This window comes from Glycine max, chromosome 7 (assembly GCF_000004515.6).
Source record: "Glycine max cultivar Williams 82 chromosome 7, Glycine_max_v4.0, whole genome shotgun sequence".
NCBI classification, from domain to species: domain Eukaryota; kingdom Viridiplantae; phylum Streptophyta; class Magnoliopsida; order Fabales; family Fabaceae; genus Glycine; species Glycine max.
In genome coordinates this window covers 41,679,832-41,693,651 of record NC_038243.2, presented here as the reverse complement: position 1 = coordinate 41,693,651, position 13,820 = coordinate 41,679,832, and the positions used below count along the sequence as shown (strand labels likewise).

Here is a 13,820-nt window from a genome sequence, read left to right as displayed (position 1 = left end):
ACATTGTTGGGTATTTATAAATTATTTATCAATTAATTTCTTCTCATGAGCAGGAATTCTTGCATGAGCAGGACATTTACTGGCACAAACAAGATCGAGGACTCTTGGAGTAACTTTAAAAGAGTTCATTTTCATCATTCGTTTTTTCAAAATTTAATGGTTGTAAAGAGTTACCATTTCGATCAATAGATTTTAAAAAAATAAATGATGAGGATAAAGAGTTATTCTTGGATCATTAGATTTTAAAAAAGTAAATGATGAGGATAAAGAGTTATTCTTCTAGTTACTTTTGGAGTAATTTAATCACTAAGTAATAAAAAGGTGATGAAGCATGTTATCTTGAGTTCATGATTAGTTTTATGCATGAAGTATTTTACTCGTCTCCAAGTAATACACGGAAATTGAAATGTTTCACCGGAGTAAATTTCAATGCAACGAAAGCCATCATCATTGGATAAGATAAATAGAGTGATTGAATTGCTTTAAATAATCTGCAATAGCATTAGTAGAGGATTGGTATGTTATTACGATATCTTGTGGTTGAAACTAGATCAAAATTATGCTCCGGTATAACTTAAAGAGGAAAAATAAAATTCCGTGTAGATGCGCTACAAACCTCGTCCAGAGCCCAACTTAAATGCCCGTTAAATTTTAAAATAAGGACACGAGTACAAAAATTTGAATGCATTAAACTTGAGAAATTTCTTCTACACCTAACAATTAAAGTGAATTGGTCAAATTATGATCCTTTACTTAAAATTAAAATAAATCCATCCCTTCCCTTCCTTGTGTTTCAGCATTCGTTCTCCCTGTTGTGCTCCTGCAAGTCTCTCTCCCCCATTCATCCCTCCATTCATCTTTATCATTCTATGGATCATCTTTTGGTAGTGTTGTCTCTCATTGTTGTCGTCGTTGTGAGTATTCTTATTTCCCAACCGTGTTTATTTAATTTTTACTGCGTTAAACCCATGTAAATTGTCAATCCGTGTGATCCATCCAGATTGGTAATCCATACGGATTATACAGATTCTCAATTTGTATTTTTGTTTATTTTATATAAAAAAATATTAAAATAATTTTTCATAAAATAATTAAATATTTATTTATGAATTATTAAATAGTAATTTATAAAATATTTTAAACTAAATTGTAGTTTGATTTTGATGATATATTTTAGTTTGCTAGATTAATCATTTAATGTTAGTTTAATGTTTTTATTACCTTTGTTAAAATATACTATATACAGTAGGATTTTAGAAGATTTTTCAGTGAATTTGTTAGTTAGTTTTTGAGTAATAGAATGAAAAAAAAATTGTTATGAAATATGAAATTCAACTATTATTTGAATGATGACATTAATTGTTATTATTGTTTAAATTTGTAGATTATGATTAGAACCAAAGGATTGTGTTGGGCTTTAGACAGAGTTTTAGAAAAAGTCTTAGGTAAACAGGTTAGTGGTAATGAGGAAGAAGTCCCTCAACGTCGAAGGTCGACAACATCAACACGTAGAGAATGGACACTTGTAGCTGTTGCAGAGGATGTTGAGAATGTGGATGATGCTGCTGACGAGATTCACGATTCAGTTACGGATCATGTAGGTATTGATATAAAGGGTTTTTTAGGCGGGTCCTAAGATACATTAGTGTTGACGGATTTTGCTTATCATGTGGTAGTCAAAGTTTGGACAGGAGAGATAGTTATTTGTTTAATTATATCATATTTGAATAACTATTTATCATTTTAATTTACCTAATTAATTTTAATTATTTGCAGGAACATACTGAGTCGAAGTTGGCTTTTCATGGAAAGAAAGTAGAGAAATTTAGAAGACCTACACTTGAGATTGAAGGCATAATGGTTGTTACAGGATTAAGTTCTCTCATTACATGTTCGTTGGAGACAGGTGACAAAAGACTTTTATCTGCTTTTGCGAAGAGGTGACACAAGAAAATTTGTAGTTTCCCTTTACCGATAGGAGAGCTGACTATAACCCTCGATGATATAGCATCCTTATTACATCTGTCGATTACAGGTGCCTTCCCTACCTTTGATGCTATTGATGTAGAGGAAGTTGTTGACTTGTTAGTTGAGTTGCTTGAAGCCAGTACACAAGAAGCAAAAGATGAGACTGAGCAATGCAAAATGACATATGTTCGCCTAGCCTGGCTGGGAGACATTTATCATAACAAATTGTTTTGTAAGTACTATCTATGAGAAATACCAAATTACAAGCATGGGTTAATTTCACTGCATCTGGATGACTCCAAAATATATCACATACAACATCTTCATCTTTCAATCTATGCCAATAAATATAATGATCGCGTTCAAGAAGTTTCATTAGTTGTTGCATTTCACTATTAGTGTCTCTTGTAGAAGAACAATATGCATATATTGTATTGTATACTTACTTTATTGTTGTACAAGTGTTGCATTGTGCTCCTTCAAAGTGAGAAGAATATTCTTTGGTTTGACCATTAACTTTTTCATATCACCAATAATAATTTTCTCATCCTTAGTCAGCCGACCAACATATAGATGTCCAACAAATGACTTAGTCAATGCATTATTATGACTCTCATATATTAACTTCATCATCCACCCTTCACTTTCCAACACTGATTTCGCTCGCAACTTAAAAGGACACCCATATTTTCTATTGTCAGCCACTGTTCATATTAAATCTTTCTTGTATGTCCTATATTTCTCAATCCTCTCACAACCAATTAAAACATATGAGGTCCTTCCTCTATATTCCGTATCTGTGTCTGACCTCATTATCACCGTCACAACGAATGAGGAGATCATCCAAAATGGAGAATGATGTATGAAGAAAAAAAAAAAACGAACCAAAGAAGAAGAAATAAACACAAAAAATTTTCATGTATGTTGGGTGTAGGAAAATTTCTGTTGGATAAAGAAATTCTCCATGCGTGGGGGCTGATGACTGCCCAATGCCGAAAAGGTTAAGTTAGTAGGTGGCATCGTTCGACTGAATAATATTTGTAGTTTAGTAGTGTCCTTAGACATAGGTAGGTAGACCATTGTAATTTCTTAAACAAAAAAATATTAAGTGGAATTAATTATATCATGCTGCAGTTACCTGTTGTTTCAGAGCAAAGTGGTTAGTAGCTGCTGAGCAATGAAGCTTTAGGCGCGATAGTTATAAGTACTAATATGTGTTTTTCCTTGAAGCTTAAATCTCAAATAAACCAAATATATATATAAACATTTTTAAGCATATTGCAGAAGATACAAAACTTTTCTACATCGGTGATTGTCAAGGTACAGAATTAAAAAAATATCTTATATTTTTATTATGATTACAAAACCTATTAAACAAGCCGCACAAATATACAAAAGATCGAAGTTTAAGCTCTGCAGAAAATTTTAAAACATGACAATTTCTAAAGAATTATGTTCACAATCAGACCTTTGAAAATACCATCATCGAAGACAATAAAATAAAATAACTATTTAGCGACCGAGACTAAAAACATCACATAAAACTTAGATATTAATAATAACACCATACTATATTAGGTTTCGCATATGCACACGATTTGTTATGTCTTGAAACTAAGTTCGAATTGCTTTGCAAGATAATCGTGTCCCGATATTTACTTTAGAGGAGAATTCAATCAGCCAAATAATGGACAGACACAAAATGAGTTCTTTGCAACTACCTTCAGCGAGTAGTGAATGTCTTCTGAGGCTCTCAAGGAACGGGAATGAACTAATGTCAGTCTAAAATTTATACTTGTTTCTCTCTAGCACCCTATTTTTACCCCCCACATATAGTACCATGTCATTGAAAAGCATTTCAAATCTCAAACCTCAAAATCCATCAATACCCCATTTAATGTGATCAAAGGTCTTTTACCTCTTTTGAGAGACCAAGACCTTCCCAGGAACTATAACTCACTACAAAACCATACATAATTCTCCAAAGGTAGTAACTCCAGTCTTCAACTACCTTCAGTCATCCTCTTGCATATTATCTGGTCGCTTCCTGGATTGCAAAGCCAGTCGCGCATCTCTCTCACGCTCAAACTCACGGTAATCTGCTCGCTGTAAGAAAGAAACCTTGTCCAAATACTGGTTAGAACTCTTCTTATAAGCATCAAGCTCTTCTTCCAGTCTCTTTTCTTCCTTAAATTCACCCCAGTCCTTTTTGGTCTTATCCAGTACACTGAGCTTCTGTTTCTTCTTGATTTGTTCAAGGACAGTATCCACTGCAGAAGGTGGAGGAGCTTTGGCTCTTTCCATTGCCTCCTTTGAGTCAGAATCTACAAGCTTTTTAACTTCAATTTCTTGACCAGCAAAGTCCCGAACCTCAGTAATCTGATAAAGGAATGATTGGTTATCAACCAAGTTAAAATGCAAAGCAATTTAAATTTTCAAGTGGAAAATTTTGTGTATGTTATACTCAAATTGTGTTTGGCTTAACAATAGGCCCCCCTAGTACATTAAATTTTGAAACAGCGAGATACAAGCTAGAGCTAGTCTGGGTGTCTACATATTGAATTTGAAAATAATAAATAAAATAAAAATTCATAGCACAAATTCTTTATATATATATATATAATTTTTTCCTCTTTCATTTGGCTAATAGCTCAAAATTTTCCCATTTAAGCCAGATTAGCACACAACCCAAAAACAGGTGCAATGGATAGCAATATGCTTACCACAAGTTTCCCCCTGCTTGAGGCAGCCATGGCAGCATCATCTTTCACTGCTGCAAGAGCAGCAGCAGCAAGCTTCTTGGCTTCATCACTTGTACTGCTCTGCAGAATGCCAGGTCCATTCTTGGAAGCACCTTGCCCAAGGGATTCAGTTGCCTTCGGTGCCAAGGCCAAATAAGACATCCAGTTCTATGTTCATAGTTATCAGGTTGACAGAAATTAAACTCCATAACAGTTAAAAGAGTTTTTATTTTACTTTTTTTTACAAAATGGCTTGAAGAAGAGAGCAACAGCAAGATCTTACAGATGATGTCTTCTTTGCAGTTTTTTTTGGAGCAGAATTAGGCTTGCTTGTAAATCTGTTGAGGGTCTTATTAGATACTCCTTTATTCATTTGTTCCCACATGGCATCAACTTGAGATTTTATTTCTAGCAAGACATGGATCATGTGATGTGAGCAAGTTTATTCCCAACAAAAAAAATTAATCTCTACAACAGACACAATCATTACCAACGACAAACAAAAGTTTCAACATGCATATTGAAGCCAAAACCTCACCAGTATCATCCTGTTTTGCTTCCAGACTTGACCCTATGACAGGTTCTTTGACAGACTCAGCAGAACTCGCATTGACGGTATCTGAAACATAAAACCTGAATTGTGATTCAAAGCAGCAACTCCATTTTATATCCACAAAAGAAAGAATTGGACAGTATATAATGATAAAAAAAACCACTTCAAAAACATATGACCACTGGCAATATTTGCTGGACTCCATATCTAGGATTAAAAAATAAAATAAAGTGTACTCAACCATGAAGACCCATGACGAAAAAATGAAGCTTTATTTACCATTACCTTTCCTCCATGTGTAAGTGTAGCATGCAAACTAGCTTGGACCTAAATCCAGATTACCTTATACAAAATGAAAGGGGAGTCTCCAACAATAGGCAATGCAAAAAACTAAAAAGAAGAAGAAAAAACACAGAAAGAAGAAAAAAAAAAAGAGCAACTACCAGGATATCAAACGTTAAAATAAATCAAGAAAGGGGAAAATATAGTGAATTAGGGTTTGCACAGTAACCACGAGCATAAAAATCTAGTAAAAGAGTGAGAGTGTGTGGAAACAAGAATATAATTTTTTAAGACATGCATAATGAAGTGCGTAAATGAGATTTGAGGCAAATCGAATTATAGCTGGGCATTGAGATTGAAAGGTGAAAAAGAGAATGAAGAATGAAAGGAATCTAAAAGAAAACAAAAGATTTTACCGGCGGAACTCATCTCTAACGCTGGCGGAGGAACACAACACAACGAAATCCCCTTTGGCTTTGCCCTCCCTTCCCTCTATACTCTTTGTAATCCTTCCATCTTATTTTCCAGAATCGCCCTCTCAATTCCTCTATCCTTTTCGTCTTTTTAATTCTTATAAAAAAAATTATTCTTACTTTTTTTTTTCCAGCATGACAATGGTGCCAAAGTATCTTATCACTGATTTTTATCTCAAAAAATTTGATTGTTGATCTTTAAGAAAATATATATCAATTTTGTTTTAAGAAATTGAACTCAGTACCTCTCATATTGAATAATTGATTTTTACTTCTTTTCAAGTTTTTTATTTATTTAATATATTTTATGTGAATATATTTTGTATAATACTATTATTATTACATTTTTACAATTTAATGATTATGTATTAACATATTAAAATAATTTCACATTTCATTCGATCATAAATTGATATAATTTTTAAAATAAATATTATAGAATAAATAACTTATTATATTTGATGAATCAATGATTAAATAATATAAAATTATTTTACATTATTATAATATATAAGTTATTTTTTAATATTTGTATCTTATTTTTTATTTTATGACAATATTACACTTTTAAAATAAATTGTATTTAAATAGTCATAAAATCACGATTGTGTCTAAGACTAAATGTGATCATTTTTTTTAGAAAATAAATACAAGGGTGAAAACATCAATTTGAAAATACAAAAACTAAATCAACTATTGACAATATATATATATATACATGAACTAATAACATTTTTTTTTCTTTTTCTTGCCTGATGCATAATTTGAGAGTACAAAAACTAAATCAACTGTTGATAAAAAATATACATGACTTAATAACACTTTTTTTTCTTGTGTGATACATAATTGTGGTTAAATATATAATTTTTTATATCATAAGTGATCGTAATAAATTCTTATATCACTATATCAATCATCAAAATTAAAAACACCTCTCATAAATTGTTTTATAAAGATATTGAAATTTCTAATAATATTACTATATTAGTACATTATTTTTTTGATGATAATTAGTAGTACTTTTTTAGCCTGACGCTAATAATTTTTAAAGAATAGCATGGTTTTAAAAAAAACAGTTATCCTTTTTGCAAAGTGAAAGGGGTGAGTGGGATCATTGCCATTGCCATGGCATCTCTGCCTCTGCAATTTAGCGGGCTCAAATGCTCCCCACTCTCATCTTCTTCTCTTTTCTCCAAACCTTCCTTTTGGACCCAACAATCCCAAAAGCGCGTTTCAATTACCATAGTGAACTCAATAGCAATAGCCAATGCACAGAACAAAGAGAGAACGAGGCTTAAGAAACTCTTCCAAGAAGCCTACGAGAGATGCCGCACTGCTCCCATGGAAGGTGTTTCCTTCACCCTCGATGCTTCACTGCAGCTCTTGCCAAGTACGACTTCGATTCTGAAGTTGGCGGCAAGGTCATTCTTCCTTCTTTTGCAATCAATTCTTCATTCAACTAAGATACACTTCTCTTTAAACACTTATAACAGAACAAAATAAAAAAATATCAATAGAATTAAGCTTCTCTAGTACGGTGATCATGAGTGAAGTATAAAACAAATCTTGAGTAAGGTTTTTTATTTTAAATGAGAGAATTATATAGATTTTTTTTTACTAACATATAGCTATTTTATTTTATAAAATCTTATAGTAAATAATATTTTTGTTGGTAGCCAATGGTAGGTGATCTAAAGCTTGTAGCCTTATCCTTGAGCCAGTCCTAATTCTGACTGACTTTCCTATTTTTTATTATCAAAATTGAAAATTTATTCTAATAAGTAATAACAACAAGTGACTTTTAATGTTTAATTTACTCTTATTCGAATTTTAATTAAAAAATAATATTAAAATCACTTAAGTTAAGATACTAATACAAGTTCTGCTTATCATAGAAAAAAGTGTACTCAGTAGGAGTAGGAGTGACATAAAGTCATAAATTAGGGGGAAAATGAATTAAATTTAAAATTACTGTAGATGCGTCATGCTTAAAGACGTTGGTATAATTTATAGTACTCCTATGGGTAACTCGTCCTCTCTTTTGGTGGACATAGATGTGTTCAATTTTTTCTTTCTCTTGGTGGGGTTTTGAGTTGATGTTTCTACCTTAATAAAGTAACATGCATGCATGATCCGTGCCACCATTTCTGCGAATTTGTGGACTGCCTAATCACTACCGAGGACGACCAACATGAACAGTTACCATGAAAAATTCACCACCCCTATTCAGCCAAATGATTAAAATTCACATGCAAAACGCAACGTATTAAACTTTAACCTATTCTGAATTTTATACTCCTTAAAGTAATGGATTTGCTCCTTGGATCTTTGCATGATTACCTCTCATGAACTATTTCTTGACTGTGTGGTTAAGAAGATCACACATTCACACTCACTCCTTTATCAAGGGTCCCATCCAACAACAAAATATTTCATACGATATGTACACTTTTATTTTTAATTACAATTGCTGGTTAGTTGTTTCTGAGCATAATTCATATATTTACGCGTGTTTTAATAATAAGGGGGAATATTAATTTATTTTTGCTTATAAGTTTCTATGTTAACTATTATATTTTATTTTATTTTCCGAGGAAACATTAACATTTTTATGATTACAATAAACATATTAATTTGATCTACTCCCTCTAATTCTATTTATAAGACAAATTAAAAGTGATGCAAGTGATACTTAATATTTTTATAACATCATATATATCCATTATGTCCCTTGCATGAATTAATATGTTGCAACCGTCTATCTCCGGGATGAGAAGAGTATCATGCAGTCTAACATATGGAATTAACATGTTTTGCATGTGTAGGGTATTACTTGTATCCTACCAGAGCCTTATTGTTTTATATTATATTTGATAAAATTAATTGAAAAATTAAGTGAAAGTGAAAAAATTAGTTAAAAGTTAAAAAGTTAATGGTAAAGCTAAAAAATCATCTTATTAATTATAAGTATTTGGTAAAATTACCTATTAAAATAGTTAAAAAATATAAAATGACGCAAATAAACAAATTCATGGAATATTTTTATTTAAAATTTAATTTGATTTTCTTGGTAAAAATATATTTGTAGTATTTATAATTTTAGTATTAAATTAATTTTAAACACTTACACTTTTTTATTTAAAAAATATATAAAAAAAACTACATGCATAAACTTATTACTATATATTACTATCAATATCATATATAATAGAAAAGGTAAAAATGAGAAGCCCTATTATATGTAAAAAAGGTAATAATAATAAAATTTTACCTTAAATCTATAAAAGATTAAAAAGGAAATCAAATAAATATTCAAGGACAAAAAAAATATAAAAAGCTAAAAACTAGTAACTAGCATTTAAAAAAATATTACCTCAAGTAGTATTCATAAAATGTTAGAACTTACTAATAAAAGTTCATTTATCAAATAATTAAATAAGTTTTTTAACTAGTAAAAAAATTTAAAAACTAACTGAAATATCTTTACAAATATATGTTTATTATACATAAATTTTGTGTAAAAAAAACTAAAATACCCCTAATTAAAAGAGAAGTTATAATAATAAACAATTAGAAGGAGAAGACATAAATATTAATCATAATAACGTCAGTTTTAAAAGATTGTGTTTTAAAAATATCTATTGCTATAAATTAAATAAATTATTTTTTAATCTTAATAAATTAAATAATTGAATCTTATAAATATATAAATAAAACCAAGATTAACACTGCAAATGTTGATCAAAGTCAACGTACACTCAAATGTAAGATTCTTAAGATGTATATTGTGATTTTGTCCTAGAATAATGATACGTAAGGCAACAGCCAGCATACCTTGAGGGTGGGATAGGCACTATAGGAATTTTGTTAGAGTAATTCATGCACATGGGAGACAATCTAACAAACTTGATCTAGAATATTCCAAAGGGGTAGCAATTCTGTTAATTGAATTAGTATAAATAAGTGTAATACGATATACAAAGGCATGAATGAAAAACAACAAAGTTTCCTTCCCTTAGCTCTCTTCTTCTTCTTCTTCAGGAGGCTGCTTGGTCCTTGAACTCCAAGTCCCTAACATTGGTGCTTTCATTGAGAGCCCATGGCCGCCTTTCATGGCTTCCATACCCATCTCCACACACTTTCGTTGCCGCACACCCTTCATCCCTTTGTACATCTAGCTCAATCCCTTGGGATTGATTTTGAGAGTACCCGCAAACGTTTGTTGAGTTTGTTCGATCCTGAGAGAACCCTTCCTTCATTTCAGCAACCACCATACGAAGCTTCCATGGCTGCCGTCCATGGCTGTCACTCGCCATACGGAGCTCCCATGACCACCTTCCATGGCTGCCACTCACCATATGAAGCTTCCATGGCTGCCTACCACCACCCACACTACTCGTCGTTAGCCACCGAGGACCGCCTTGAGGCGGCCTTGGCCAAACTTGATGTCGTTACACGCTGCCTCGACGCCCAACTGGATGCCCTTCTCCTCCGACTGCCTCGACGACCCAGACCTCTGCCATGGACTCCGCTGCCACCTCCGCCATTTCCGACACCACAGCCGTTAACTCCATCGCCCCCTCCGCCACTCAAGCCAACTCTATCTCCAATGCTCACCGCATTCACGACCGTACCACCTCCGCCCGCCACGACACCTCCGCCGCCACCTCCACCAGCCATGACACCTCCGCCGCCACCTTCTGCACTCATACAGCTCCAGCCTATAACCTCGCCGCGACCCACAATTTTGTCGGCTCCTCACGCCAAGCAAGAAGAACATCGAGCCATCGCGTTGTTTGAGCTGGGACCTGGATTCTTTGGGTCTATCATGGTCTCACGCAAGTGCAGACCGACTGTCTTGGCACTACGGGCAGGTGCTGAGCTGAGTGAGTTTTGCCGTCACAGACCTTGGGACCCTGGTATTACCTTGATAGTCATGGTTGAGCGTATCACCTTGAGGGCAAGGTGAATTTCCAAGGGTCGTGGAATGATACGTAAGGCAACAGCCAGTATACCTTGAGGGTGGGATAGACACTAATGTTTGTTCATGAAAACTAAAGATCAGAAAAAATGCTCTGACATATAGTATTCAGACTCAAAATATATATGATACATATAATCAACACTCAAAGTATAATGAGGAAATATAATTTTGATATATAATAGTGATAATAACAACAACACTCAAAGACTTGGAACTTTTATCTGTTGTTGACAATGAGTTAATCAATCAACAAATGCAAAGAGTCACAAATAATATTGGAGATGAAGTCACAACTATCCAAGCAATTGAGGAATGGACAAGATTTCGTGATACTTTAGCAATGAATATGTTTGCCACCTATCAGATAAGAAGAAACTTTGATTAGGGATATGTTTTTAGTGGATTTGGATTTTGTTTCTTAAGTGTAATTGACTCTATACTCATGTATGTGTGATACTTTGGATTTTTGTATTTCATAATACTTTGAATTTTGTTTTCTTTTTATGTGTAATTAATTTTATAATTTCATAGAATGCTAATTTGACATGTCTAACCTTTATATATATGTAATTATATATGTGAGATTTTTTTTTTGTCTAGAGAAATGGAATCAAGCAATGTGAAGAACAAGTCAAGTGGAAAAAGAAAGATGTCTAGTGAGGACACAAGAAGTTACTTCACATGGAACTTGGAAATGGAGTGTGTGCTAGCTGATGTGCTTAGAGATCAAATAAATTTGGGCAATAAAGGTGATGGAAATTGGAAAGCAATAGCATACAGTACTGTAGCTCAAATTTTGTCCAAGCGTTTTGGAGTTCACCTCATGGCAGATAATGTTAAGAACCGTTTTAAGCTTTGGAGAACATGGTATGGAATTGTGAGTGACATTCTTAGTCAAAGTGAATTTGACTGGGATAGCACAAAGTACATGATTACCGTTGAAAATCAAATTGCATGGAATGAATATGTAAAGGTAGTCAATCATCTTTTAATTTTATTCAATTGTAGGTGTTGTTATTAACGTGTTTCTATTTTTATTTTCAAGTCACATGAAGAGGCCAAACGATTTCGATTCAAAGTCATTCCTAATTGGGATGATATTGTTGACCTATGTGCAAAGGATAGAGCTACTGGACTCGGAGTAGAAAATGCATTAGATGTAGATGATATCATGAGCAAAGAAACAAATGAAGAGGAAGCAATTCATAGTGTGAGTTTTGACTTAGAGGGATCAAGTTCTGCCATAAGAAAATACATTCGCCCAAGTAAGAGTGGAGAGAAAGAAGGGATGATTTCCTTAATGAAATAAGTAGCCAAGTCATTGAAAGAATTTGTTGAAGTGACTAAGAAGAAGATGGAGAACAAAAAAAGATGGAGATAAAATAAGCTCAAGAAGTGGTACATGAAGTGGTGAGTGAACTAGATAATATACCTAATTTTAGTGGTGCACTTTGACATAGAGCAATCGATTGGTTAACAGAAAATCCCCTTAAGTTTGCGATTATAAAAGCTCTTCCATTGGATGAGACAAATTACAGGTACATTTGATATCATGATAAATATGTTGATGTTGTATAATTATGTTTTGCATTTATATCTCTCATTTTACATAGCAAATTATGTTTTAACAAATATGATTTGTTCAGTAGCACTTAACATTATGTTTTATTATGTAGAAAAGATGTGAAGGAATTCCTGTGCTAAAGCAAATGCAATTAGAAAATTTAGAATTATTTTGGAAGTTGGACTTATTTTGTGACTAGATTTTGCTTCAGGCCAAGTTTTTTTTTGGGTGTTATTGCGTTATTGGCCAATGACTTCTACAGAAAATAAGTTTTATCTATAGACTTCTAAATAACATTCCAAGATGAAATGATATTAAATATTTTTTATGTTGTGAGTTTTGTAGTGGGCCGTAAATGGAATAATGATTTAAATAGTTAAATTAATATATTTTTAATTGAAATAGATTAAAATAGTACATATTTATTGGAATACCACACTTGACAAATAGTACATAAAATTTATTAATGAAAAAAATAATTCTTTTATTAAAAAATTGTTTTTATTCAAATATAAATTTTTTTTAAAAATGCATTTGATTATTTTATCAAAATAAGAAATTTTAAAAATGAAGAAATTTAAATTGAAGCATTTGAAATTCTCAGAATTTAAAATTCTTTAGAATTTTAAAATTTTCCATCCAAACATACTCTTATGGTATTTGCATAAGACTTGTTGGTATTGTACATTGGGTGAGAGAGGAAGGGAGACATAAGAAGAGGAAGATGGAGAGAAGAAGAGGTTCAGCGAGGGGAGAAGGATAAGATGGGGATATTAAAAAATTTTGGGTGCAGGACAAAAATAATGAGGTACAAGAAGCGATGATGTGAGGGAAGTTTATATATATATATATATATATATATAAGCTTGTTGTGTTGTTTTGTTTGTGACTCTAATACCTTGCTCATATGTTCTCAGGTCACTCTGCTGGATTTCTCTACCAAAATGAAGCATTGGCGTCTATTTTTAGTTGGGGGCATGTGCACTTAGCAGTTTTGCACCACATTTAAATCACTGTTCATTCTTTTTTAATTTCTTTCATTTTGTTATATTTTTGTTGATTCAAACTTTTGAAATACTAATGGATAGTTTATGTCCCCACTTTATTCACAGGGAATCATAGTTTCCACATGGTAAGGCTTTGTAATTATTCAAAGACATTAATCCTTGTATTATATCTAAAATGAATTGCATGGTTTTTTAATTGCAAATTTGAAGGGACTGATGAAAATAGGCATGTAAGATTATGGAGTGCA

At 32.5% G+C, this 13,820-nt stretch overlaps 1 protein-coding gene across 1 annotated transcript; it reads right to left on the bottom strand.

Annotated features, from left to right (window-relative positions):
• Window positions 1-3,597: 3,597 nt before the first annotated feature.
• Window positions 3,598-6,195, bottom strand: LOC100781050 (craniofacial development protein 1). The gene is made up of 5 exons (XM_003529437.5): window positions 5,961-6,195; window positions 5,248-5,328; window positions 4,993-5,117; window positions 4,692-4,877; window positions 3,598-4,347 (listed from the first exon to the last, which is right to left on the bottom strand). Exons 1-5 carry the CDS (start codon window positions 5,971-5,973, stop codon window positions 3,982-3,984), a joined length of 771 nt encoding a protein of 256 aa, XP_003529485.1. The 5' UTR covers window positions 5,974-6,195; the 3' UTR covers window positions 3,598-3,981.
• Between the last annotated feature and the right edge of the window lie 7,625 nt (window positions 6,196-13,820).

Excerpts from the sequence above, each read along its gene's own strand:
- LOC100781050 (XM_003529437.5), bottom strand. Across the intron at positions 4,878-4,992 it reads CTGCAAAGAAGACATCATCT|AACTGGATGTCTTATTTGGC; the intron begins GTAAGATCTTGC and ends CTATGAACATAG. Across the intron at positions 4,348-4,691 it reads CAAGCAGGGGGAAACTTGTG|ATTACTGAGGTTCGGGACTT; the intron begins GTAAGCATATTG and ends TTCCTTTATCAG.